Below are 25,032 nucleotides of genomic sequence, written 5' to 3' on the forward strand. Positions count from 1 at the left end.
AGACGGACCGCGGGTACCGGGCCGGGCCCGCCCGCCGCACAGCCGGGCCCGCCGCCATCTTCCCCTCCCGCCCCGCCGGTGCCGGCGCGCACGGGCCGCGGGGCCCCGCAGGTGAGCGGGCGGGACGGAGGGCGGGGGCCGCCGGGGCTGCGGGCGGGGGCTGCGGCCGCTGCGGCACCGGGTGGGCGCTGCCCGGTGTCCTCGCCGGGCCCGGGGCCCGTCCGTACCTTCCCCGCGGGGGGCGCATCGCCCCGGCTGCCGGCGACGCCCGAGCGCCGCCGCCCCTTTGTTGTGGCCCGGCCGGGGCAGCCCGGGCGCGCTCGGTGCCGGGGCCGCGCTCGGTGCCGGGGCCGTGCGGCCCTGCCCGCCGCTGGTGCTGAGCTCGCGTTCCCGAAATGCTGCTGCGGGCTCGGCGCGGCGCAGTTTACCGGGGCGGCTGCTGTAAACCCGGCGGGGCTGGATTTCTTACGGAATCGCGCGCGGAGAGGAAAAAAATGTTGGAACAACGCGGGGTATTACGGTCAAAATGCGTTAGTATCTAGTCTTTGGAAGTTGTCTGGCTTTTCTTATTTTCCTGCCGTATATTTTTACTGTGATGTGAAGTATTGCATAATTTAATGTCACCTTTTTGTCATTCGCGGTGCAGAACGCGCTGGGCGAGGCGTGTGCGTGCTGTAGCAGGGGCTGGTGAATGCCGAGGGCTCTGCGGTCACCTCCCGAGCGTGGTGAGACACGGATTACCGGGTGGCTCTGGAGCAACAGCTGAGCTAAGCAGGGGAACAAAATGGATTACTAGACGGCAAGCCAGGGAAAAATCTGAGTGAGGCAGGAACGGCTGGTGCGTAAGAGGACGCTGATTTGCTGTGAATTGGAGTAGAAAAGGTCTCCGAGTTCAAAGTTTAGTGAAGGTTTTCTGTTAAGATCTTAATATGCTCAGCGCATTTCATTTGAGATAATGAATTGTGTGATTTCTTAGGGTGAAATGTGTGTCAGCAAGCTCTGCTGACTGCTGGGGGAACCAGTTGTGATGAAAATTGGGCCTATAGTCTTCTTCCTTTTTCTTTCTTTCTTTTTTTTTTTTTTTGTTCTTTCTTTCTTTCTTTCTTTTTTTTATTTGAAAATTCTTTTGATGTAGAGTAACTGGAAGATGATTGAGGGCACTTCAGAAACGGAGCCACTAGGGACTGAGTGGGCCCCGAGTGCCCTGTGGGCTCTGTGTAGCCAGAAGTCTGGAGTGGCCTCTGGGAAGGCACAAGAGTCAAATGTAAGTGACTGTGGGGTAGATTAAAAGGTGAAGTAGCTTCATGCAAAATAGCCAGCTTTTTAAATATGTATGACTGTTTCACGCAGAGGTTTTGTGTGACAGCTCACCAGGACGCTGAGGTGGTTGGGTCTGCATCGCAGCTGTCAGTGAACCAAGGCTCCTCATTTGGCTTTGAGTGTCCCTTTCAATGTGTCACTGCTCTCACGGCATGACACTTAAGATTTGAATTATAATATTTTTTTCTTGTATTTCAGAGTAGTTAGAGACTTTATATTCCTTGCCTGTTTTTCCAAATGTATATTCTGTGCTATTGGCAAGTGATTTGTTTCAGTTGATAAATAGCATAAGAATAACGCTTGCTGTAGAATTTCACAATTTTTTTTTTCAGTATTAAACTTTAATTTTAATTTTTATCTTGTGAATGCATATGCATTTTAAATTTCTTCTAAGAAAGCACTGAACAGGCTCTCTCTTTAAGCTACCTATCTTTAGATGCTTCTAGTTTATAAACGTTTTCCTGAAATAGTATATTTATATGCATAAGTGACAATAAATATGTTTTAATGTTTCAAGAGTTATTTTTTTATGCTTTTAACACCATAAGAGGGTTCTTGCTCTTGGCATGTTCTTAGAACATGAGTAAGAACAGAACAAGGGTGAAGCCTCTCACTGGGAGATGTAGCATTGGTTATCACGTTCCAAATAGCTTGTTTAAACAACATCTTGTCCACTAGAGTTAAAGGGAAAGATGCGTCAGGTCTGTGGCGAGAAGATTTTTGGTTTTCTTGATATAGAAAAACAAATTTAAATACAGAACTAGCAGAAAATAAGAGAGAGTGGACAGGAGAAGGAAGGAAGATGTGGAGAAGTGCCATTCTGAAAAGACTGGGTCAGATAAAAAGGATGTATCAGAAATGTGGTTAATACAAGGCACCTGAAATATTAAGCTCTGATTCTGGTTTGCTTTCATTTTTGCCTCAAGCTAATGCTGTGCTTCAATCATTCTTGAGTATTAGAGCTTGAGCTGATCAGATTGTGACGTTATGTGCCATATGTGCCAGCAGAAAGCAATACAGTGTGATGGACCAAAGATGCAGCTTGAGCTCTAATCTTGAGTTTCCCTTCTGTTCTTGGGTTTTTAATTATTATTATTTTTATTTATGCATGTACTGACATACCACTGAATGTCAGAAAACCTCAGAGATTTCATAGAGGGTGATGTGTAAACCTGTGTATATTTATAATTTCATGCTAAAATGCTGCTTATTACTTTGACAGTATAATGCTTATAAGAGAAGTCTGAGCTCCTCAGACTAAAAACCATCAATTACATGAAAATCTTCTCTAGTAGGTTTACTGTTCTTTTCTAGCTATTAGTGTTGCACTGATAGGGAGTGCACACTGAATATTATCATGATGCTGTTAATGGCTGAGCTTATCAGTGTACTTCAGCTCTTTTTCAGAAGTTCAGTATCCAAACTAAGTCTGGGTGTTGTAATACACTTTACTGTACCCCAAAAGTGCTGTCACTAGTCCCATATCAACTGTGGAGGGTGCAACTATTTTTTACCCTGATTTGTGAAAATTAAGTAAATGAAGTTAAGTGTTCAAATTGTGAGAGGCTTTATGTTCAGGACAAACCTCTTATTTTAAAAAAACTACAATGGAAAATGGAAGACAGCTTTCAGATTTTACATAATGTAGATGTACTCTGAATCAAAGTACTGAATTATATGCTTGTTTTGTCATCTGTATAATATATAAATAATTAAGACAAACTTTGAAGCCGTGTGGCATGGCTTCCTGTTTACACTTGTGTCCAGTGGAGCCTGTTGTAAAGAAAGCTGGACTTGATGTTCCTTTCTTCAAAGGAATTCTTAGTCTGATTTTTTTTCTGATGGGGAATCTCAGTATAGCTTTGCCTAAGCCTTACCTTGTCTTTTGACAAGGAGGGTAATTAGTTTACATTAAAACCACCAGTGTCATGAACCATAATAAAAGAGAAGTGCAAATGCTTTAGATGAGGTTGTGAATTAAGATGTTAATACTAAACTGCTGGTTAAATTTGTATTGATTTTTTTTCCCCTTTCAGTGTGTAAGGGTAGGATTGAATTTTTTCTCTGGGCCCAAAAATCCATATCCGGTTGCCAAAAGGGGAAGTTGAAACAGGGCTAAAACATAAGGAAAAAGCATCTTTCTACAAGTTCTGGATTTTGATTTGTGGGTGTGTGTATCTTTCTTGCTTGCAGCAAAGCTTTCTACAAGCCAGAGTTTCATTTTTCCTTCTAAGTTTACTCGCTGAGACTCTGCTTATGGTCTCTGGGCGTGTCTTTCATGAAACCCATCAAAATACTTGTGATTGGAGTCTTCTGTGACTGAAATGAGAGTTAGACCCATTTTAAGAAGTTAGGCCGTTTCATCTGGCACAACTAGGTCTCTGTTGTTCCAAAATAAGCTGTGCTGCTGTAATCAAATGCTTTGCTAGTCAAATGTTCTGGCAAAAACTTTTACGTGGAAAAATATTGGTGTGCAGTTGTGAGGAAGATGGAAAATTTGGGGGCTTAGGCAGTAGTTCAAAAAGCATGTTGTCAAGGCCTAAGGCTTTGTATCCCTTCAAGTTCACTAGCGTTGGTTTATGGTGATCAGTGAGGAGTTTCATGGAATAATCGTCTCTTCCTTTCCCCTCTGGTAAATAGCTAATTTCTTGTTAATAGTCTGAGTATTGTATTTGGTTTATTCAGATTTACTCAGATTCTGTGCATCTTTTTCTAGTAGGAGGTAGATAGTTTGCTAATACCAGTTTTCCAAGGATGAGGTACATGAAGGCTGCATTGGGTTTTCAAGTTGTCTTGTTGCCCACAGCTGGTTGTCTTTCAGTTGCTGCATCTGCATATGTGAATTATTTCATGAGGGAATTAAGAACAATTCTTATGTCCTCTTTTGAATTATAAGGGAGAGACACTGGGAACTATAACCTATTGCTATGGTTGTCTTGCTCTGTGTGGTCACAGCCCCCCATCTTTATTCATTTTTCAGATCACTGTGCTTCAGTCCCTCCTTCATCCTGGGGCTGTTGCCGCCTGCTGAGGGTTCCTCACTGCTACTGGTTTCTTCTCTGGTTTTAAACTGATAATGAGAGCGCACTGAAGTCAGGTGAAGACTTTACTACTGGCAGGGAGCAAAGCTCTGTTAGTTCCTTGTGTCAGCATTGTGCCCGTGTGCCCATGGAGCGAGTAAATGCTTGAGTTGCACCTGGCTCAGAGGAGTGGTCTGCCTCAGCACACAGCCCAGCTGTGGGGCTGGCATGAGTGCAGAGGTGACACCAGGCACTGTCTCTTTTTGCAGTAGTAACATGAGATTAAACTGAAATTTTCCTGCTGTTAAATCATATTCTTGTAGCTACAGGAGTGCTGCTAGGTGTGGGGGGGCATTTGGTTTGGTTTTTTTAGGGCTCCTGATAAGGTGATACTGTGTAGATTGGCTGTGTTAGTGCTTTTCTCCCCTCATCCCCAGTTCCTTTTCAGCAGATCAGCTTAGGAGTTACTTGTAAAGTCTTTTAACCATTTGAAAAAGAAAGTTCAACAGCTTCTGCTTGAAGTCATACTTGTTGGAATCAGGCAAGACTTAGCCAAAAGAATTTAGTTCAGGTTTCCTAAGAGCAACCTAAATTAATTCCCTGACATGCTGCAATTCTCATAGCCTTGGAGGAATTGTGTTGCAAAGGAGCTTGGGCCTTGTATCTGTGGGAGCTTTAAACAAGCAGCCTGCCCACCCCGGCTACATCTGCCCACTTCTGATGGCTGGACAGCTCATTAGAGCACTGAGCCAACTATGTGAGGTGGTGGAAAAGCTCCTGCAGTGACAGAAGAGAGGAGGGCTGAGGAAGGGCCAGGAGCATGCAGCTGGAGGCAGGGGAGTGTGGAGAGTCTGGCAGGCAGCAGGCCCTGTCTCAGGCCGCCTTGGGCTGCCAGCTTTACATCCTTCACAAGGGGAATAGACAGAAATAGTCATTCTTAGGAAGGAAGAATGGAAACCCCTGGCTTAGCTGTCATATGCTACTTCAAAGTTAAGGTAAGGAGAGATGGCATTTTTAGTGCTTTTTATATGTGTTAGAAATATTTTAAGTTCATATGTGAGAACTCTAGATGATGATACAGTAAGTGACTTATGCTCTTTGAACTTCACTGTTTGCATTTCAGAGGGGAAAATTTTACATATTGCAGACCTAGTAAGCACAGTATTTTCAAACTGCTAGAGGATTGATTTCTTGGTAGATTTGTTTATCTAAGCCCCTATTTATGCATAGGTCAGAAATGGAAAAGTTGCAGGTGCATTGGTGGATCTTAATTATGGCTTCATAGTCAACCTCAAAATCAATTACTTAATCTTGCTAAATTTTTGCAGTGCTGCTACGTTCTGTCCTGTAAATCTGCATTTTTATTTTTGTTGGTAGCCAACATTTGCTAACCAAGCAGAAAAATGAGATATTAATCAGAGCTAAAATTCTTTCTTTCCTTTTAGGCTGCCATCATGACGGCTGAAGAAACAGTGAACGTTAAAGAAGCTGAAATAATTAAGCTAATACTAGATTTTCTGAACTCAAGGAAACTTCACATCAGCATGCTGGCACTTGAGAAAGAAAGTGGGGTCATTAATGGCTTGTTTTCAGATGACATGCTCTTCCTAAGGTAGGACTTCTTTTTCTGGTGCTTAAATACCACATTTATGAGAACACAGGAGTTGGACTGTGATTCAGTCACCAGCCCTGTGCCACTAAACAGGAGATCTTAACTTTGCCCTTGTGGTATTCTGCTTTTTTGTGGTGGGCCCATTCTGTGGCCCAGCCCTGCAGTGTGTTCCAGCTCTAGAGTCACTGACATCCTTCTGTGAGCCACTTGGAGTCACTGACCAGGCGGCAGTAGCATGCATTGACATAGATTTTTTTGTTGTTGTTGTTTGCTTGTTCATTTTAACATTTTATCCTTTTTAATGTGCCTTTAAAAGTCCTTAAAATTTGTCCTTCTAGTACCCAGTTATTTTTTTCAAAATATTGAGACCAGACTTGGATGTTGCTCTTACTGTTAGTCTGATTAAACAGTCATCTTGGCACCTGTGCAAAACATTGACTTTTCAAAGTAGACTGATGACCTGTTGTGTATTTAAATTATCGTTTTGTATTTGAATGAGCTACTTACTTAGAAAAGGGATGTTCTTTTCCGTTGACATTCAAGGAATGATCTTCTCTTTTACTAGGCAACTGATTCTTGATGGCCAGTGGGATGAGGTTCTTCAATTTATTCAGCCTCTTGAATGTATGGAAAAATTTGACAAGAAAAGGTAAAATAGAATGTATGTCAGAGTTCAGGTTTTTTGAGTTCTGGAAAATACATGGATTTCTAAGTATTGTCTATAAAAACAGTGGTTATGAGTTTTCACTTTAGTTGTTGGTGTTTGTTTCTGGCCTGTATGCTGTTCCTAAAGTGTGTGCATGTGTTTTTAAACTTGTATTTAAAATACGTGCACACAATCTGTAATGAGTTGTCATGTGCCATACACTTTAGGAATGTGATGTGTGTTGCACAGCCTTTTAATAGATGCTCTGTCATACTTCTATTCAAGAACTATGATTACTACACTTGGGGTTTTTTTCTAATTAGCCTTCTGATATTTGTAATAGAATATTTCTGAAAGTGATCATGGGAAAAATATTTCGTGTTGAAAAAAAAAAGTTGTGGTTACCAATTAGTTAAAACTCATATTGGAGTTCTTTGTCATGACAATAGCTGTGCCTAACTCAGAAATTTGATGTAGAATAGCCTGCTTGTCTCTAGAACAATGTTTACTGGAGCAAGATGTACATTATTTCTCTTCACACTTGCAGGTTTCGTTACATTATTATGAAGCAGAAGTTCTTGGAAGCCTTATGCGTGAACAATGCCATGTCAGCAGAAGATGAGCCTCAGCACGTAAGAATTGCCTCTGGTTTGGGAATTTTATTGTCAGAAAATCTCTTGAGATTAGTGTGATTAAAGGCAGAGCAGAAGCTCCCAGCATTAAATACACAAATTTTAGGTATTACCAAATGGTTTCAAAAACACTGGATAAAGTAATCAGTATTCTTGGGAAGTGAGTGTGGCTCCCTGGTCTCAAAGAGAGTTGTACAGAAAAGGGTTGCTTGAAACTTTGCAGATAGATCAGTGACCATATGCTGTGTCTATGGTCCTTACCCTCGGATTTACTTTAGGCCATTGTGCTAAAGTACAGGGCTCTTCTTTTTTTTTTTATTACTTTTTTCCCCCAGAAGTGTTCTGAAGTAGGCCTCAGAATCACAGAAATTTATTGTGATAGTTTGGGCCAGAGGAATGTTTGAATGAATTTTATGCTTAGTTTCTGTTGATTTTGGAGAGAAAGGTCAGAATTGTTTTTCTGAGGGAGCAGATGTGTTCACAAAGGACTCTTTCAGTTAAATGTGCTAACAGCAGGAGTTGTGGACTTAAGTTTTTGATATGGAAAGAGACATTAATTCAAACTGGCAAAGAAGGTGTGCAGATTGTGCAATTTGTTACAGTTTTTCATTTCTGTTGACAACAGAGTAATACCAAATTTCTAAGACAAAAATGTTATGAAATTAAAAATGAAGAATGACAGTTGTTTTAAGATAAGTGATTTTGTTTTCCAGACTGAATGGATTTGAATTCTCTGTCCCATTACACTTACATTGTACTTCAGGGTTTTTTTCTTGGCAGAGTAGAGAGAGTTAAAAGTAAGTCTGTATTTTTAGTTGTAAATGGGAGGAGTACTAGTGCTTTGATCCCTCAATCTGTATACTGTTATTAGGATAGCAGTAGAGGGGAGAAATCAGATTAATGTTGCTTATTTTGTTGTAAATGTTACCAAATGTGTTGGCATGTTGTGGGTCAAAGGCTGCTGTATTGAAGTGTCTAGGTAATGTGGGTGAGTGGGGATTTTTACTGTTTTTAAGATCTGTGTAACTAAAAATGTCAGGGTTTGCATATTTAACATGGTTCTTGGCTCAGAGCTATCAACTGACTTTGTAATAAAGCCCTCTGTTCATTTGGAGGTCTTCTGAGAGCTCTTTGAATTTTTTTAATATTTTTGATTGAAGAACAGAAAATCTCAGTATAAAAGCTGTTAATCACTGGAAACTAGAGCAATCTTCAAGGCTTTTATTAAAAGCTACTGGCATAGGTTATAGAAATAAAGGGGAAGGTAAGTCAACAGGCTTTGAGAATGGAAGTAACCTTTTGTGCTACAATAGAATTGGAGCTGCTCAGTCACAGATTTAAAATTTTAAGCCTGCCAAACCTGGAGTGACATGAAAATGTTCCATAAGTCTGTAAAAAATGGGACTGGATGGGGGATTCTAGGAAGTCAAAGCATCTAGGAATTTGTTATAACTCCACTTGGATCAGCAATTTCAGACTCTATATGCTTTTGTAATTAACATGTAAGCAGTAATAGTAATAAATGATAGCAGACAAATTCTGTTGCTGCCTGTTCTTCAAGTCTTTCGTTCTGGAGACAGGTGTGCTGCAGGTTGGTGTGTTGACATGAATGTTCCCACAGCTGGAGTTCACCATGCGAGAGGCCGTGCAGTGCCTGCACGCCCTGGAGGAGTACTGTCCCTCCAAGGAGGACTACAGCAAACTGTGCCTGCTGCTGACCCTGCCTCGCCTCACCAACCACGCCGAGTTCAAGGACTGGAACCCCAGCACTGCCCGCGTGCACTGCTTTGAGGAGGCCTGTGTCATGGTGGCCGAGTTCATTCCAGCTGACAGGAAACTGAGCGAGGCCGGCTTCAAAGCAAGCAACAATCGCTTGTTTCAGCTGGTAATGAAGGGATTGCTCTATGAATGTTGTGTGGAGTTCTGTCAGAGTAAAGCTACTGGAGAAGAAATCACAGAAAGTGAAGTATTGCTGGGCATCGATCTCTTGTGTGGTAACGGCTGTGATGACTTGGACCTTAGCTTGTTATCGTGGCTGCAGAATCTGCCAGCTACGGTGTTTTCTTGTGCTTTTGAACAAAAGATGCTTAATATTCATGTTGATAAACTCCTCAAGCCTACAAAAGCTGCCTATGCTGATCTTCTGACACCTCTTATCAGCAAACTTTCTCCTTATCCATCGTCCCCGATGCGACGGCCGCAGTCAGCGGACGCTTACATGACCCGCTCCTTAAACCCGGCCTTGGACGGGCTCTCCTGTGGGTTGACAAACCACGACAAGCGGGTCACAGACCTCGGGACCAAAACTTCTCCCATGTCACACTCCTTCGCTAATTTCCATTACCCTGGAGTACAGAATCTCAGCAGGAGTCTCATGCTTGAGAATACTGAATGTCACAGCATTTTTGAAGAGTCACCAGAGCGGTAAGTGCAGCCAGAGCTCTGTTTTTACCTTAGCTTGTGTTGCACTGTTTCTGTGTTCTCACCTGCATTGTACCTCTGAACAGAATTGTAACACTGAAACATAATTTGGTTGTTTAAATTCTGTTGTAATGAAAACTCTGTATAGAGGGTGTTTTCTTCCTTATGCTTTTATGATCTAAGTAGATTCTCATATTTGGGGTTGAGCCTTATGGATTCAGTTTGGGCCTTCTTAAAGATTTCTAGCACAGAGCACAAATGAACTCTGAGTACGTAATATGGTCTAGCTAGGGTTTGTGTTCAGTATTAGTATGTTCTCCCATTCCGGATAGAGAAATGGACACAGTGAAATAGCTGTAACTCCCATCTTCCTTCTCCATTGCATTCTGTCCTCAAGTGTTGATAAATAATTTTGGTCCTGACACTGTAGATTAGTTACTTAAATAGACTTGAACAATTGCCATAGCCCAGTGAAGTCGATGGAAATGACAATATGCCATTGTTGTAGCATTCCTGTATCACTTAAATTGTTACAATAGTAGCTCAGCTGAAATATTTACTTCATATCTTTTAAACCAAAGATGAGTAAGGCAGCTGAAAGTATTATGGTTGTTATATTGGACTTCGAGATAGTTGGGTTATGCTATTAATAAGTTCTTAAATGAAATGTAGACTGTAAAATTGGCTTTTGAGAGAAAGGTCCTGATAACTGGGAGAAATGGTACTTATCAGTTGAGAGTTTATCATCATCATCTTTCTGCCTGGCCTTTCTTTTGATCAGCAGTTCTGTCCCCTTCTAATGGTTACGGTCAGACTTCCCTAGAAAGCAGCTGCCAGCTTTTTTTGGCTCTTAGAGGAGCAGATGGGGAACTAGCCCTGCACTTGGGTGCAGTGGCCAGCAGACGACATTTGGGGCTGTGGTGATCAATCCAGGCCACAGCTGGTGTCTCTATTAGTTTTGCCTTGGAGCAATATTCCATATGTTGTGTTATGGTAAAGAGCAGCTGTAATTAAACTCAGTAAAAAGGAAACAAACACGACCAAACTGATGTCAGTTCACCGGTGATAATGGAAATACTTACAGTTATGTATGTTTTAATATTTATTTTAATGCTTACCTCGAAAGGAGTTGTTTTGTTTGATTAAAATCTGGGGTTTTACCAGGATCTTCACAACTGGAGTTTTTGTGGATAGCTTAAGTCTTATGGAAGTATCTCTGATGTTACATTTTTACAAAGCGTACCTCCTGAAGATACTAGTTTATGGTGAATCCTCTAACTTTACTGATCTGTATCAAACCTGATCAGCTGTTTGAGTAGACGAGGGTCCAGTGTTTAAAATAATTCTTGAGAGGTTTTTGATTCCCTTTTCAGTTATGGAGTACTAGATTAATTCTGCACAAATAACATCATTGTGCAGGCTAAAGAAGATGATTAATTGCTGCAGTTCTTTATGCAGGCCTTTTCATGTGAGGTTTGTAGTTTGTAACATATTTTTTCATTAATAATACATCTCCTGAAAGTTAGGATTAGAGGGTCAGAATTGAAGGATTGGAACCATAGGGCCAGACCCCTCGTTTTCAAGAAGGCATTGCATTTTTCAGAAGAAAATTCCAACTTCAGGTCAAGTGTCCAGCCTAAATGGCAATATTTGCAAGGGTGGAAGGAGCTTTCTGTAAATCTGGCCCTTGAGTCCTCTTGCACATGACAAACACTCTATTTCTTTGTTGAGTTCATTAAGCAATTGTCTTTTAGTCAGCTGAGTTACTTTTGTTGTTGTACTGAGATACCCAAAAAGTTCAAAGTAACTTCCAAAAAACCTTTGCTCCAAGTCACTGAGTAAAAGACTTTAAGTGGATAAAACTGATGATGGGCATCCAGGGCTTGTAACGTGTTCTGCACATTACTGACTGATTGCTAACCCATTTTGGAAAGAGTGTCATGCAGAAATACCCATAACACAGGGAAACCAAAACCAGTATAAACATTTTTCTACCTTGCACTTTCAGGAAGGTTCAAGCAGATGGATGTTAAAGATCCATGGATATTAGGTCCAATTTAGATTGGTAGTGGTAATTAAACTGCTATCTTTGGGAAGAGTTTAGTCTCATAGTATATCAGATACATTTTGTGTATGTAATTGCTTTGAAATGGAAGATTTTGAGTAACTTAGTTAAAGGATGTAGAATTCATCTGTAGGGATAAAAAAATGAAATTGGGGTGTGCTATGGTAGTAAGGCTTTTTGGAAACTGGCTGTGCTTTTTGTTTGTCAGGGAGTTTATTTGCTTTAGGGTAACACACTGCAAGTGACTTTTTTTTTTTCCTAAACAGTATCTTCAGTTTGATGTGACTTAAGTAGTTTGCATGTTTATGTTACCAGACCTTTCTCTAGAATGTTATCCTTCTCCACTTGATTTTCTGCTCTTAATTATTCTCAGTTAAGCATCTCTTCTTTTCCATGTTGCTGCGAGAAGTGATACTCCTGTGGAGCCCCAGCATCCCATTGGCAGTGAGACCTCGTGCCAGAGCTCAGCTCCAGGAAATGAACCGCAGAGTCAGGGATCAGCCAAACAAGAGAAAAATGAGGTAGTGCTTGTTTGTTTAAAAATAATGAGGCCCTTTGAGCTGCGCTCTGGTCACTTCATAATGATTTGCCTTTTGTGTGGAGAATTTCATGCATGACAATGGGCTGCTTTGAATCTTGTTTTTACTATAGTAAAAATGCCATATTGCATCTTGTAAAAGAAGCTACTACTTTTTTGGTCCCCCCATTGTATAAAGTCCTGCTGTCATCTGAGTCTGTAATGCAGCTGATTAGAGTGCCTTGCCACATCAGCAGTCCAGTTCAACTGTTGTGTATATCTTTAAAAGGAAGGGAAAAAAAAGAGCCAACAATTTTGAACAGTGCTTTAGCATCCTCCTCATGTTCTATTGAGAAATCTAGCCATGTAGATTGTAATTTTTGGTGTTAACACTTGGTTTTATAGGTCATGTTACATCAGTTCTTGTCTAGAACATAGAGAAATTAAAATTGGGCAATTCCCTTGTAAATATATCTTTGCTGTTCAGAATCCAATAGCATAACCTTCTTTGGATTCATCTTTGAAGGCCTGTGCCTTGACTATCTTTTTTCTCTAATTTTTTTTTCCCCTTAATAGCACTATGGGGTAAGTGAAATAATCGCTCAGAAGGAAACAAGGAAAACAGTTACCTATTCTATTCTTTTTCCACAGTTAAATACCAGTCTCTAAATTTGGTAGTGAAAATGAGCATTGAGTGCGCTGTCTGTTCTGTTTGCAGACTCAGGTTTGATTTTCTTAGGTAAACTTAGTCTTGGCTTATGACATCTATGTAGGATTGAAAACCAGCCTAGCTTTGGCAGGGCTGTGTTCCAGTAGGCTCTGGATACCTGAGTGGGGCAGTGGGGTCTACTGTAAGATTAAGCAAGTTCTCCACATTTGAGGACTTCACTGCCCCCAAGGACTTTGAGTCACTTTTCTGCTGCAGTGGTGTTTTGTATGCATGTTGGGAAGGAAGGAAGAGCTTAGCTTGGTATAGAACAGTGCCAGGCTTCAAGAGGAGGGAAAAATCAAACAGATGCAGAATTTGTAGGAGAGAATGAGGCCAGGAGGTGCTGTGATGATGTTGGCCAGGCTGTTACACACAAGTAGAAAAGAATGTAGTGCCAGGTGCAATTTCATCATATGTATATACTTGTAGGAGTAAGAAATTAATTTAAGTTTCTTTTCAGAGCTTTGGTTTTGATGTGTTCCTGTAGAGGCTGGTTTAGAAGCCTGAGTTTATAGACTAGAGCTTCTGGGCAACATGTTTTAGGTTGCATGTGGGTTGGGAAATAGTGGCACAGAATACAAAAAATCAAAAGATTGAATAAAATTGTAACAAACAAGTATCGGTCATGGAAAGAAGTAAAGACAAAAATATACTTGTTGTTTAGGATAGTAACCCAGGGGGTGGGAAAACTTCATGAATTTCAAGTACAGAAAATAAATGCTTTTGACCTCTGTCAATAACTTTGGAGTTCCTGAATTGCACGTATTCACTGTGGGAAACCTGAGGTGGTAAATATTTTGCAAATGCAACAGCACTAGGAAATCCGTTATAAATTTTAAAAAAATACTGTGTCAGAGAACAAAAACGTCATAATGCAAGTGTTGTTAATAATTGTTAATAGAAGAAATGCAAGGGCTGTTGAAGACTGAATGTGTGTGAATTGCCTGAACTAATGCGAAGTTATGAGAATCTCCTTATACAACTTTAAAACATAGATGACAAAGCTCTCACTCCAGAAAACAAACATAAAATCCACACGAGGTTTTTTCAACTATTATTTTTTTTCCCTATTAGTATTTTTCTGTTTTTTTCTATTAGGTAAATATGCAGTTTGGTTTTTTCTTCAGGAAATGTAGGGCAGTTCAGTGTGAATAGTCTGGCCTTGGACTAAAGTGCGTTTGGTCTTCTGTTTGTTCGTTTTTATCTTGCTCTCAGCTCTTAGCAGAAAAGCGAAAGAAAAGTGAGGTTTGGGAATGCAGATAGCAGCAAGTCCTGGACAGCTGGCAGTGTGGGAAGCTAAAGACAGTTTGTAAAGGAGAAAAGACTATGAGAAAGGAAGTTCAAGTGTTTGCTTGGTTCAGAAAATAAGAAATCTTAGAGTTAAAACAGGGCAACAATTTCAAAAGTAAAAAGTAGCACTTGAATAGACCACTGCTGCTGGGAGACATAAATTGGGTCTGCAGACTGATGGCAGGGAGGTGTCAGCATGGCAGAAAATACTAAATTTGTAATGAAACTATGACTTACGCTGTTTTCTGGTTTATATTTTCAATCACTTTTTTGTTTTGCTCTTAAGTAATACTTTGGAAGTTTCCTACGAACGAGCAGTCTCCTTCAGAATTATGTCAGGACTGCGTCAAGAGTGAATAGTGTAGGCCGGCAATGCTTTCTCTTTTTAGCATGTAAGTTGTGTCTGGTTTTAAGGAAGAATGAAATCATCACTCCTCAGAGATGAATCTCCTGGCTTTTTGATGCCTCTGTTGAAATACTGAGCCAGAAAGTAAATGTATGTGTTAAATACCACAATTAACTCTTTTAATTCCATCTGTGATTCTCATTTCTGTTCAGCTTCGTGATTCCACGGAGCAGTTTCAGGAATACTACAGACAAAGACTACGTTACCAGCAGCACCTGGAGCAGAAGGAGCAGCAGCGGCAGTTGTATCAGCAGATGTTGTTAGAAGGAGGAGTCAATCAAGAAGATGGAGCTGACCAGCAACAGAACCTTACTGAACAGTTTCTTAACAGGTTGGGGGAGTTTCATTCTTCTTCCCACCCATGTCCCTCTGTAAGTTCTCATAGTGACCTGGTTTGATGGTTTGGGGTTTTTAACTTGTCGTTTGTTATTAGATCTATCCAGAAACTGGGAGAATTAAATATGGGTATGGACAGTCTTGGAAATGATGTACAAACACTTAGCCAGCAATGTAATGGGAGCAAAGGGATTGCATCTACAAATCCAGCAAGTAACTTCACATCAGCACCTTCAGATGGTAGCCAGAGGGTAACAACTGATAGCCCAAATCTTAATACGAGCACTCCTCGCAAGTGTGGATCAGCTAATCAGATACCCTTTCCTGAAGAGTCACCTGTACAGGGGAACCTAAGGTAGGTTACTGGAGAGCTTTCAGGGCTGGAAATATCCTTCTGCTAGCACTGTGGGAGAGCTGTTTATATTTATTGTTAGCTATGAAATTCATTTGTCATTCAATAGGAGTATTTAGCTCATGATCTGTGTTTTGTAAATATTTATGTAGGGATTATAAAGTCGTTTTTTTTTGGTTTTTTTTTTTTGGACTGCATGCATGAGGAATAATGGTTATTTGTTATGGCTTGCATTTTATGCTTGTTTTTCATTTTGGACTTTTTATTCCATCTTATATATATAGTTCTTGTTTATTTTGTGTTCTTCTAAGTTTCTAGAAGCTTTTTTATGAAATACGAACTAGCTGAAGGGAAAAGCAGGGCAGAATAGGAACGGAATTTCTGCCCTTAGCTAAAAGTAGTGCTGAGCTGAAAGAAACAGTAATTCTTCCACCTCTCTGTGTATATATATTGAATCTATACATAGGTATGTTATGGAATGAAAAATATTTTTGGCTTGAGTTTACTTGTTCAGTGCTTGGAGCTGCTACAAAAAGGGCTGTCCCTTGTAACAGTAACAGTTTAATGGTAATGATTCAGACATGTTTAATACTTTACACAAATTAATTCTGAGAATGACTGAAACTGTAACTTTAGTCCAAAAAATGCTTACCAAAAAATCTATCCCTGCTCTTGTTGTTTTGTCTTGTGATGTTAAACACTTCAACAAATCAATACAGTGCATCAGAACATGCTGTCTCTCAGCCACAGTCAGAAGACTCTTCAGGGAATTTATCTAGGACAAGAGTAGATGAGGTGAGTTTTCTTGTCTTTTACCGTGTGTGTTATCAAAAGATTCGGTACTTAATCCTTCAGTCCATTTAGAGTGAAGTTTGGTTGGTGCTGTGCCTACAGTCACAGAGCCGTTGAGGTTGGAGGGGACATCTGGAGACTGAATCCAAACACACTGCTCAAAAGAGGTCAAGGAGAACAGGATGCTTGGGGCTGGCTCCAGTTGGGTTTTGAGTCTCTCCAGGGATGGAGGATGTTCCCCAGCCTTTGTGGGCTACCTCATCCCATGTCTGACCACCCTCACAGTGTTTTTAAAACAGCAGTAAAGTTGACATGTAATTTTCTTTCTTTTATTTGGTGTTCACTACCTCCAGTCCTTTCTCTGGGTACCCCTGAGAAGAGTCCTGCTCCATCTTCTTGACTCCCCCAGTCACGTATTTATCTGCACTGTTGAGATGTACACATGCACACCCTGAAAAGCCCTTCTGATCTCAAGGCCGATCGGTACCAGCTCTTTCAGCTTGTCCTTGTAAAGCAGATGTTCCAGTGGGATGTCTTTTACAGCCATTGTTTTGTGTTTCTCAGGTTAAAACTTTGAGTGTTGGACTCCAGTCAGTAAGGTCTGAAAAACCAGGGGAATAGTTAACAGGGAAATAACTGCAATAAGTGCATTCCAAAGTTTCTGCATAAATAAAAATCATAATCTTAGAAAGGTGGTCAGGAAGTCACAAGGAGGATGATGTAATAAAGCTTAGCATAATTTAATGATAACTTTGTGTTAAATACAGGTTGAAAATCTGATCCTATGTTTAATATTATATTTGATTTAGAAACTGTTTGACTTGAGCTGTTTTCAGTAAAAAGGCAGCTTTGTTCCCCTTGCAAGAACAAGGCAAATGCATTTACACAGAAATGAACTGTAGTATTGCCCATCTGAGGTGGGCTGTTTAGAAGAACAAAAGCAGGTGGAAGTCTGGAGGGAGAATAAGAAATACTAATTAATGTTATCTGCAAAAGTCAGTTGAAGAAAAGAGCTTCGGGAGCATCCTTGGACTTGGAGTAGACATTGTTTACAAAACTGTACTTTGATCCAGCCTGCTGTGCTGCTACTTGTTAATACTTGGCTACAGTAGCTTTACATTATTCCACAAAGCAATCATACCTACTTTTAAATGTCCAGTTTTACACAGAAAAACCTAATTTTACTGTTATCCTTCTACACAGGATGACAAATCCAAAAAGCAGTTTATTTGCATTAATACTCTAGAAGACACACAAGCTGTCAGAGCTGTAGCCTTTCATCCTAGTGGGAGTTTATATGCTGTTGGTTCCAACTCTAAAACTTTGAGAGTTTGTGCCTATCCAGAAGTAATTGACCCAAGGTAAGAAAACCAATATAATCATTTCTATTTCTGTGTTACAGTATTTCTTTCTCCTGTAGCTGATACCTGCACATTTCATACCTTTATTGTCATAAATACAGTAATGCTCTCCTTGTAATCCTGAACTGCCAAACAAAAATAAGGTGATGTGCTGAAGTGTTTGTGTATTTGTGGGCCACTTCTTAGCTCTCTTTATTACTTGCAAGATGTATTGCCACAAGACCACACTTTTCCTTATCAGAGTGTTATTTTTGTCTCAGCAGTTGGGCTCCTTTGAGTTGGCCAGTGGTGTTGATATTCCAACTGTAACAGTGGGAGAAAGCTTGTGTCAGTTCCACAAGCTGGGCTTCACAGGATTCAGTTTCTGGCAGGAGGACAGACTTAACAGTAGAGAAAGTTTTATCTTCTTGATTTCTACAGCAAAACTTGCCAGAGTGTGTCTGTTGACCTGGTTCTACTCTAAACATTGTTTTCTAGGTATATTGGTTCCTTGAAAGAAAAAGCACCATTTGTGCTTTACTGTGCACATGTATTTTCAGTTTTCTTTCCACCCATTTTTTAATAGGATGGGGAAAATATACCTGAAAATAAATATTGCCACATCAGTAACAATCTCCTTAATTCTGCTCCACTTAAATTATTTTCTTGGATGAGGAGAGAAGTGCAAGCATCTAAAGCTGCACAATTTTATAGGGAGCTACAAGTGTACACAATGATTTTATCTGGGACATCTTCCCACTTTTGAACTGATGTTCAGGCTTCCAAAGTGTTCAAAAAGTAATCTGATTTTTCTTTTCCTCCTTAAATACCATCAGTAAGGTAGCCTTTGAAGTTTAATTCAAAAATATTTATGAGCAATGTATGACACAGCCAAAAATGGAATTGATTTCTCTTACCTAATACCCTAATACAAGGCAGCTTACTGGGTTTGAAGCCCGAACAGCCTCTTGACTGGTAAGCAGTGCAAAACTGTGTTGGCTCCTGCACAGCTGCTTACTCTGCTCACTGGGAAAGGTTTGAGCAGCTCTGCAGCCTTAGTTGTACTTGCAGTACACAGTCTGATGTGACAAGAGACAAAGTGCATCTGGACATGAATACTGAGATTTCCTTATTTCTGAACTTGTAATTCTTCCACTTACTGTTGATTTTAACTATGCTTGCCGTTTGCCTAAAATACATCGTCGTAGGATTTACAAGTCAGCAGAGAGATTACATTATCTTAAAGATATTCTAATCCTTGTAACAGCATGAGTCTAGATATGCATTCAAAATTACGTGCTTTTCGAAGAGCTACGGTTGTGTAGAATAACTCTTCTTTATTCTGAAGCTCTCTTGGGCCTGTTAAACATTTTTTTTTTTTACTTGTCCTTGAAACGGATGAATTATTCAAGCCAGGTTGGTCTGGTGTTGGTTTTTTTTCTTTTGCCTAAAGATATAATAGTAGTGGGGGGGGTTTTGCACACTTTTAAGACAAAATACTGACAGATAGATGCATGTTACTGTTCTGCAGAAGTTGTTCAAATAATCACAGTGCTTCCATGCATGGCAACATGTGGGTATGTGTTCCCATGTCTTGAGAGAGTCAGTGATCCTCAACTCTTCAGGTGTGGTGAATCCAAACTTCGAGTGTGAGATAAGGCATTAGGCCATTTAGGAAGCTCTGTAGTGTATTGAATGATCCTGATTTAGGCTAATCTGTAATGGATTTCCTCTCTGGCAACAAAATAAAATTAGCTGCCATGTAGGTTTACTGTAGTATTCTTTAAAAAATCTAAAAGCGATATTAATCTCCTAAGTTTTTCAGCAGGCTTGGATGATTGTCTTCTGTCTCTCCTCTCTGCCTCTTCTGTTCAAGTATTTATAATAAGTCTTATGAATTCTTTCAATACCAATTAAATTGGTTGAATTTTTGTTGATGTTACTGGAGTGATATGGAGATGGGTACTGCAATACTTTATCCTAAGTACCTGATTTCTTCCTGCTGTGAGAGCAGGAAAAGGACATTGTAGAAAGGTAATTGATTGCAATCAAGGAAATGTAAATTAGTGGGACTGCTGCTTTTATTTCAGCAGTGTGTAAAGCTGATATGGTTTACAAATAATAATCCATGGTGTATTTAGATGCTGTCAAGATTCTTTCATTAATGTAGAGTGGTAAATGTGTTTTTCTTGCACAGGCTTGGCCTACTGTTGCTTAATTGAAATCGTGCATATTCAAAATTGGCCATAGAAGTAAGGTGTTGATATATGAAGGATGTAGAGAAAACTCACACCAGTTTTGGACTCTGGGGATAATGTTTTGTTGTCCTATAGCTAGTAATCACTGTATTTTTTCTGCATCAGCCCTTTGCAGGTGAAGGGACTGGGTAAATTTGTTTTGCATGTTCAATCACAGATAGAATGGGAAGATGAGGAAGAATCAAGAAAATGAGAAGATCCTTGTGTCTTTGATCCACATATATGTGTTGCAGTGCAAGTAGTCATCTGAATTTTATGTTACCCAAAATAACAGAAAAATAGTATCTTCGTTTTAGGAATACTTTGTTTTCCTTAGAAATAAAAGGAAATACGATGTTTGTTTGTTTGTTTTTTCTTTTACCAGTGCTTATAATACTCCTAAACAACCTGTAGTTCGCTTCAAAAGGAATAAACATCATAAAGGATCAATCTACTGTGTAGCCTGGAGTCCCTGTGGACAGCTGTTAGCTACTGGTTCTAATGATAAATATGTGAAAGTGCTGCCTTTTAATGCAGAAACTTGTAATGCAACAGGTACTGTGTGTATACTTAGTTCAAAGAATTTATTTTCAGTTGCTGTCCAGTATTTGTCAAAACCATTCAGTTTACATTGATGTTTTGTTATTTTTATTCCAGTATTTTAATTCAGTCTCTTTTCCCTTTTACATCACTGTTGTCTCTATCCAGCAAAGAACCACTGAGAGGTTTAAAATTATCTTTAGGATTTTGTTTGGGTTGGGTGACTGTGTTTTGGTTTCCTTTTGCAAGACTGATATTGTTCTACCTCCTGGCAAATTCCTCCCCGTATACAGTAAACCAACCAGATGTTCTTAGCCACTTCTGGAGCTTGGTTGTCACTAAGGATTTGTTTGCACTCCTAGTTCCCTTTTCTCTTGGCTTGTTCTCTCTTCTCACCCATCTTAAAAAGGTTTCTGTCCCAGCAAATACTGCCTTCCATGCCCACCCCCCCAAATCAATATGTTGAATGTAGCTCTTTTCTGTTTTGAACTTAGGCTGCCTTGTCCTTTGTAGTTCAGTGCTCTCAATGATCTTTTCCTCCTGGCAAAGAGAACCTTCTGGGTTCACCAGAGTTTACAAAAGTAAATAAACGTACTCTGTAAGAAACCTTGGCTGCAGTTGGCAGTGGTGATGGTCTGTGTACATTTTGCAAGGCTTTAGGAAGCAGGAAGCTCAAGCAACACTCAGACCCAAGATTCTTAGAGATTTGATTTGAACTGTAGTAACTGAAATACTGTGTTCTGTGCTGAAGTGCACAGCCATGTTTGCACTTGGTGGCATGTTCACCCTTGCCTAAAATACTCTGTATTATCTCTGTAGCTGCTTTAAAGAGCACAGCACTAACAAATAAAGTATGCCTTACTTTGTTCCTCAATTTTTAAAATATTTTAGGACCAGATTTGGAATTCAGCATGCACGATGGCACTATCAGAGATCTGGCTTTTATGGAAGGCCCAGAAAGTGGTGGTGCTATTTTAATAAGTGCTGGAGCAGGGGACTGTAATATTTACACAACAGATTGTCAGCGTGGACAAGGCCTACATGCCCTAAGTGGTCACACTGGTAGGTACAGTGTGGCTTCTGTCACACTTTTTAAGTCTCTATTATATTCTAATAAAGTTGTTGGTTTAGTTTAAAATCATTGTGTTTTTCTTTTGAGCAAGATTTTTTTCCCTCTCCCAATTGTTCCTGAGGTATTTTGAGGGGAGATGGGCAGTGCATGTTGTTAAGTATGTTTGCTGTTAGTCTAATGGAGACAGTGCACACCTCCTTCCGGGGAAGAGACAAGGCTGGATATTGCCATAGATTTGTGCATTGGATCACACAACATGCAGGTTTTCCACAGGATTGTTAAGTCTCTGAATGCAAAAAAGAATCCCAACTGTAATATTTCAGTGTTGGGTTAATGATGCTTAATCAAATTAAGAAGTCTTCTTGTTCACAGGACATATTTTAGCACTTTATACATGGAGTGGCTGGATGATTGCATCTGGATCCCAAGACAAGACTGTAAGATTTTGGGATTTGAGAGTGCCAAGCTGTGTTCGTGTTGTGGGAACAACGTTTCATGGAACAGGCAAGACTTGCTATCATGCTTCTAATCATCCTGGCATGAAAATAGTCTGTGAAGATGTCCAGGTCGTGTAGAGTGAATGTAAGGGGAGGTTGTGGCACAGAAGGGCAGCTTGGCTTAAAGGAAGAACCTGTCAGGATAGCTATACCTGTGGGGTTGGTTGGTTGGTTTGTTCCTAAGGTGATATTTCCTTGCAGAAGATGGGTAGTGCTTTTGCCTTATGATTTTCAAATAGACACCTTTAAGTCCATTCAAAGGCAGCAACCTAACTGAAGTCCTTGAAACTTTAGGGCCAGGGTGAATTCCTTGCAGTATTCCACATTATTTCCTAAGAATGACTTTCTTTCTTAGGATGGAACAGATACTTTCTCATGCAGCTTTAATAGTGTCTTTGCTATGGTTTGAGTGTTATTTACGACTTCAGAGCTTTTAGTGCTGAAGCATAAAGACTTTTTTATTCCAAGCTGGGTATGCTCACCTTAAATTTGAGGCCAGCTTTCAATGTTCTTGTGTGAAAAAACCAAAAGATGGCTATTTGCAAGACCAGACCTAACTGTGCTGTGGGGTTGTTGGGGTTTGTGTGGCCCTGCAGGGAGTGCTGTGGCCTCGGTGGCAGTGGATCCCAGTGGCAGGCTGCTGGCCACGGGGCAGGAGGACTCGAGCTGCATGCTGTACGACATCCGCGGGGGCCGCATGGTGCAGAGCTACCACCCGCACGGCAGCGACGTGCGCTCCGTGCGCTTCTCCCCGGGCGCGCACTACCTGCTCACCGGCTCCTACGACATGAAGATCAAGGTGACAGACCTGCAAGGTAACACGGCCTGACTGCTTATCTGGGCTTTTAATGTTGGAACTGAGAACTTGGCTCAAGGATCAGGTTTCGCTCTAAAGGTTGGATGTGTATGTATGGGATTGTGTCCGGTGGAAATTGGCTGGTTGTGGTGCTTAAAGTGTAGGCCGTGAACTGAATCTTGTTTTAGGGTGAGGGACTCGTTACAGTAAAACCAGTAATTAACATGCTTGTCTGGTGAGATGGTAATTGTTTTCAGACAGCATTCGTAAAATTGACCCTTAAAAAACTCTTAAAAAATATAGTAATTCTCATTTTTATTGGGATGAGTTAAGAATAGGGAAGATACTGGGTATATCTAATTGACTTGATTTTCTTGGACCATTAAATTTTAATTGCCTTGTGTAAAAATGGTGGAGATATGCATTTTTAAGTTGTACTGTGTCCAGTAATGCCTAAAAACTGAAACACTGGGGCCTTTTGTTGTGCTCAGTGTGTGTGTGTGAGAGAGAGAAAGATGAAATACAGATATAAGCTTTGAGTAAGCAAACTGGTTACAGAGACCTGCCACCCAAGGGCTGGGACACGGATATGAAATGAGTAATGATTTCTGTTCTCTCCACAGGGGACCTGACAAAGCAGCTTCCTCTGATGGTGGTAGGGGAGCACAAGGACAAAGTTATTCAGTGCAGGTGGCACACGCAAGATCTTTCCTTCTTGTCATCTTCTGCAGACAGAACTGTAACCCTTTGGACCTACAATGGTTAGAGTGCAAACAAAGGCAACTATGCAGCTAAAGCACAGAGACCTGAGACTACAGAGCTGTCTAAACAAGTAATAATAATGAGGCTTTGAGAGAGCAGCAGTGGAGCGGGAGAGTGTCTTATCAAGAGGAAGGGCACCTGTCACTGATTTTTCTGGTTTCTAGGAGGTCTTGGTGTTTTTAGTATATTCTTTTGCAGTGCTTCCAGTCTTCCATGTTGAACTCATGCTGCTGTGACCTATTGTAGTCTTGTTGCCAAAGTCTATGAGGAGAACTCTTCTGTTGTTGATGTGCACTCAGAGTAACATGAATGATGTGTTTACAGTTTGGTATTAATTGCATTCCTTGTTCCTTGCCTCAATGAGAATTTTGTATAGAAACTTAAGTTGAGGAACACTTTAATCAAGTCTGTATGACACTAGTTACACACACACACGAAAGGAAAACTACTTCCACTGTTTTTTCAGGTTTATTGTATTCATCACTTTTAAACAAGAGATCAAACTTTGTAACATCTCCACAGTTTCAATGTTTTTAGTAAAAGAAAATCTGAACTTTCAAGGCTGACTAGGTAGTAACCACTTCTTGATTATGGTCCATTATATAGTGGGGGTTTTTCTTTATTTTCATCTAACCTGGGAAAAATGTTGCTGTTTTTACTACATGACATTGTTTTGAACCAGCTAACATGTTGGAGGGGGAAAAGTAAAATATTGACCTTTTTCAGTAGAAACATGTAATATTTTACTTTTTGAATGCAACAGAATACCTCTGTGTATAATGTACTGTAGAAAAGAGTGGATTGGCAGCAGTTGTCACAGTGAGCTTAATGGCTATCAATTTTTCAAGTAAAAGGGATACCATTAATGCTGTAATAGAAACCAGCATGGCTTAAAATGCTATGTCTGCATGATAATTTAAGAATTGTTTAAATTCCCAGTTCAGAAGCTTATCTGAATTTTATTTCTTGCACTGTTTATGTATGGGAAATTGCAGTTTTATTTCTACAAAACTTTAGATTCTAATGTTTATGTATTGTTATATTTTCATATTGTACAGTTCCTTTTACTTTTTAAAATATAAAACTTAAACTTTAGGTTATTTATTTATTTGAACTGCAGTTAAGTTTTGGATTCTCTTGGTTTACTAAATTTTATGTGCACTGTAGCAGCATTTTTAACTATCGTATAAAAGTGGAAAGGTAATTATAGAAGTGTATCTGTGCTATAATCTCAATAAAGACCTCCAACACCTGCACCCGTCTCATCTGTTATTTTTAATTCTTGGTTTATAACTATGATACAACAGCTTGACCTGTGATTTAAGTATGCCAGAACTATGAAATACTTCAGAGCTTTGATACTGTTTTCAAGTATTGGAGTTTGCAGTGCACGGAGTAATAATACAGTGGCGTAGAGCTGAAAATCTTGTGGGTTTTTCCATTATTAGATACATACACAATAATATGTATGTGTGATACAAGGATGCGAATACAAAGCAACTTTGGAAATAAACAGCGTTTGTCTAGTTGTCGCTCTGTGGTCAGAGCTGCCTATCTATTTTAAATTGGTATGTCTGTAACAATAGCGATTTCCTGACACTGATTTTACTCCAAGTCGTGTCTTTACAGGGCGGATCTGTTTTTCCATCCGTCATTTTACACCCGCCTGT

The 25,032-nt window shown here is 40.1% G+C and overlaps 1 protein-coding gene across 2 annotated transcripts; it reads left to right on the forward strand.

The window, feature by feature from the left end:
• The first annotated feature begins 35 nt into the window (after positions 1 to 35).
• On the forward strand, positions 36 to 24,618 carry WDR47 (WD repeat domain 47). 2 transcript variants are annotated; one of them, XM_066192304.1, is made up of 15 exons: positions 36 to 111; positions 5,786 to 5,952; positions 6,518 to 6,601; positions 7,146 to 7,230; positions 8,852 to 9,654; positions 12,126 to 12,237; positions 14,791 to 14,969; positions 15,072 to 15,329; positions 16,046 to 16,121; positions 17,322 to 17,479; positions 20,081 to 20,250; positions 21,127 to 21,297; positions 21,680 to 21,811; positions 22,401 to 22,619; positions 23,224 to 24,618. In XM_066192304.1, exons 2-15 carry the CDS (start codon positions 5,795 to 5,797, stop codon positions 23,364 to 23,366), a joined length of 2,748 nt encoding a protein of 915 aa, XP_066048401.1. In that variant the 5' UTR covers positions 36 to 111; positions 5,786 to 5,794; the 3' UTR covers positions 23,367 to 24,618. The 2 variants fall into 2 exon arrangements, with proteins under 2 accessions (XP_066048401.1, XP_066048400.1); XM_066192303.1 differs by lacking the exon at positions 36 to 111 and adding an exon at positions 571 to 1,264.
• Positions 24,619 to 25,032: the final 414 nt, after the last annotated feature.

Source organism: Chamaea fasciata, unplaced genomic scaffold (assembly GCF_029207755.1).
Source record: "Chamaea fasciata isolate MVZ Bird 193981 ecotype frontalis unplaced genomic scaffold, bChaFas1.0.hap1 SCAF_10, whole genome shotgun sequence".
Lineage (NCBI taxonomy): Eukaryota > Metazoa > Chordata > Aves > Passeriformes > Sylviidae > Chamaea > Chamaea fasciata.

Coding starts and splice junctions, on each gene's coding strand:
- WDR47 (XM_066192303.1), top strand. CDS start 1,148: ATGATTGAGGGCACTTCAGAAACGGAGCCACTAGGGACTGAGTGGGCC. Junction 6,602..7,145: donor GAAAAATTTGACAAGAAAAG/GTAAAATAGAAT, acceptor TCACACTTGCAG/GTTTCGTTACATTATTATGA. Junction 9,655..12,125: donor TTTGAAGAGTCACCAGAGCG/GTAAGTGCAGCC, acceptor TGCTGCGAGAAG/TGATACTCCTGTGGAGCCCC.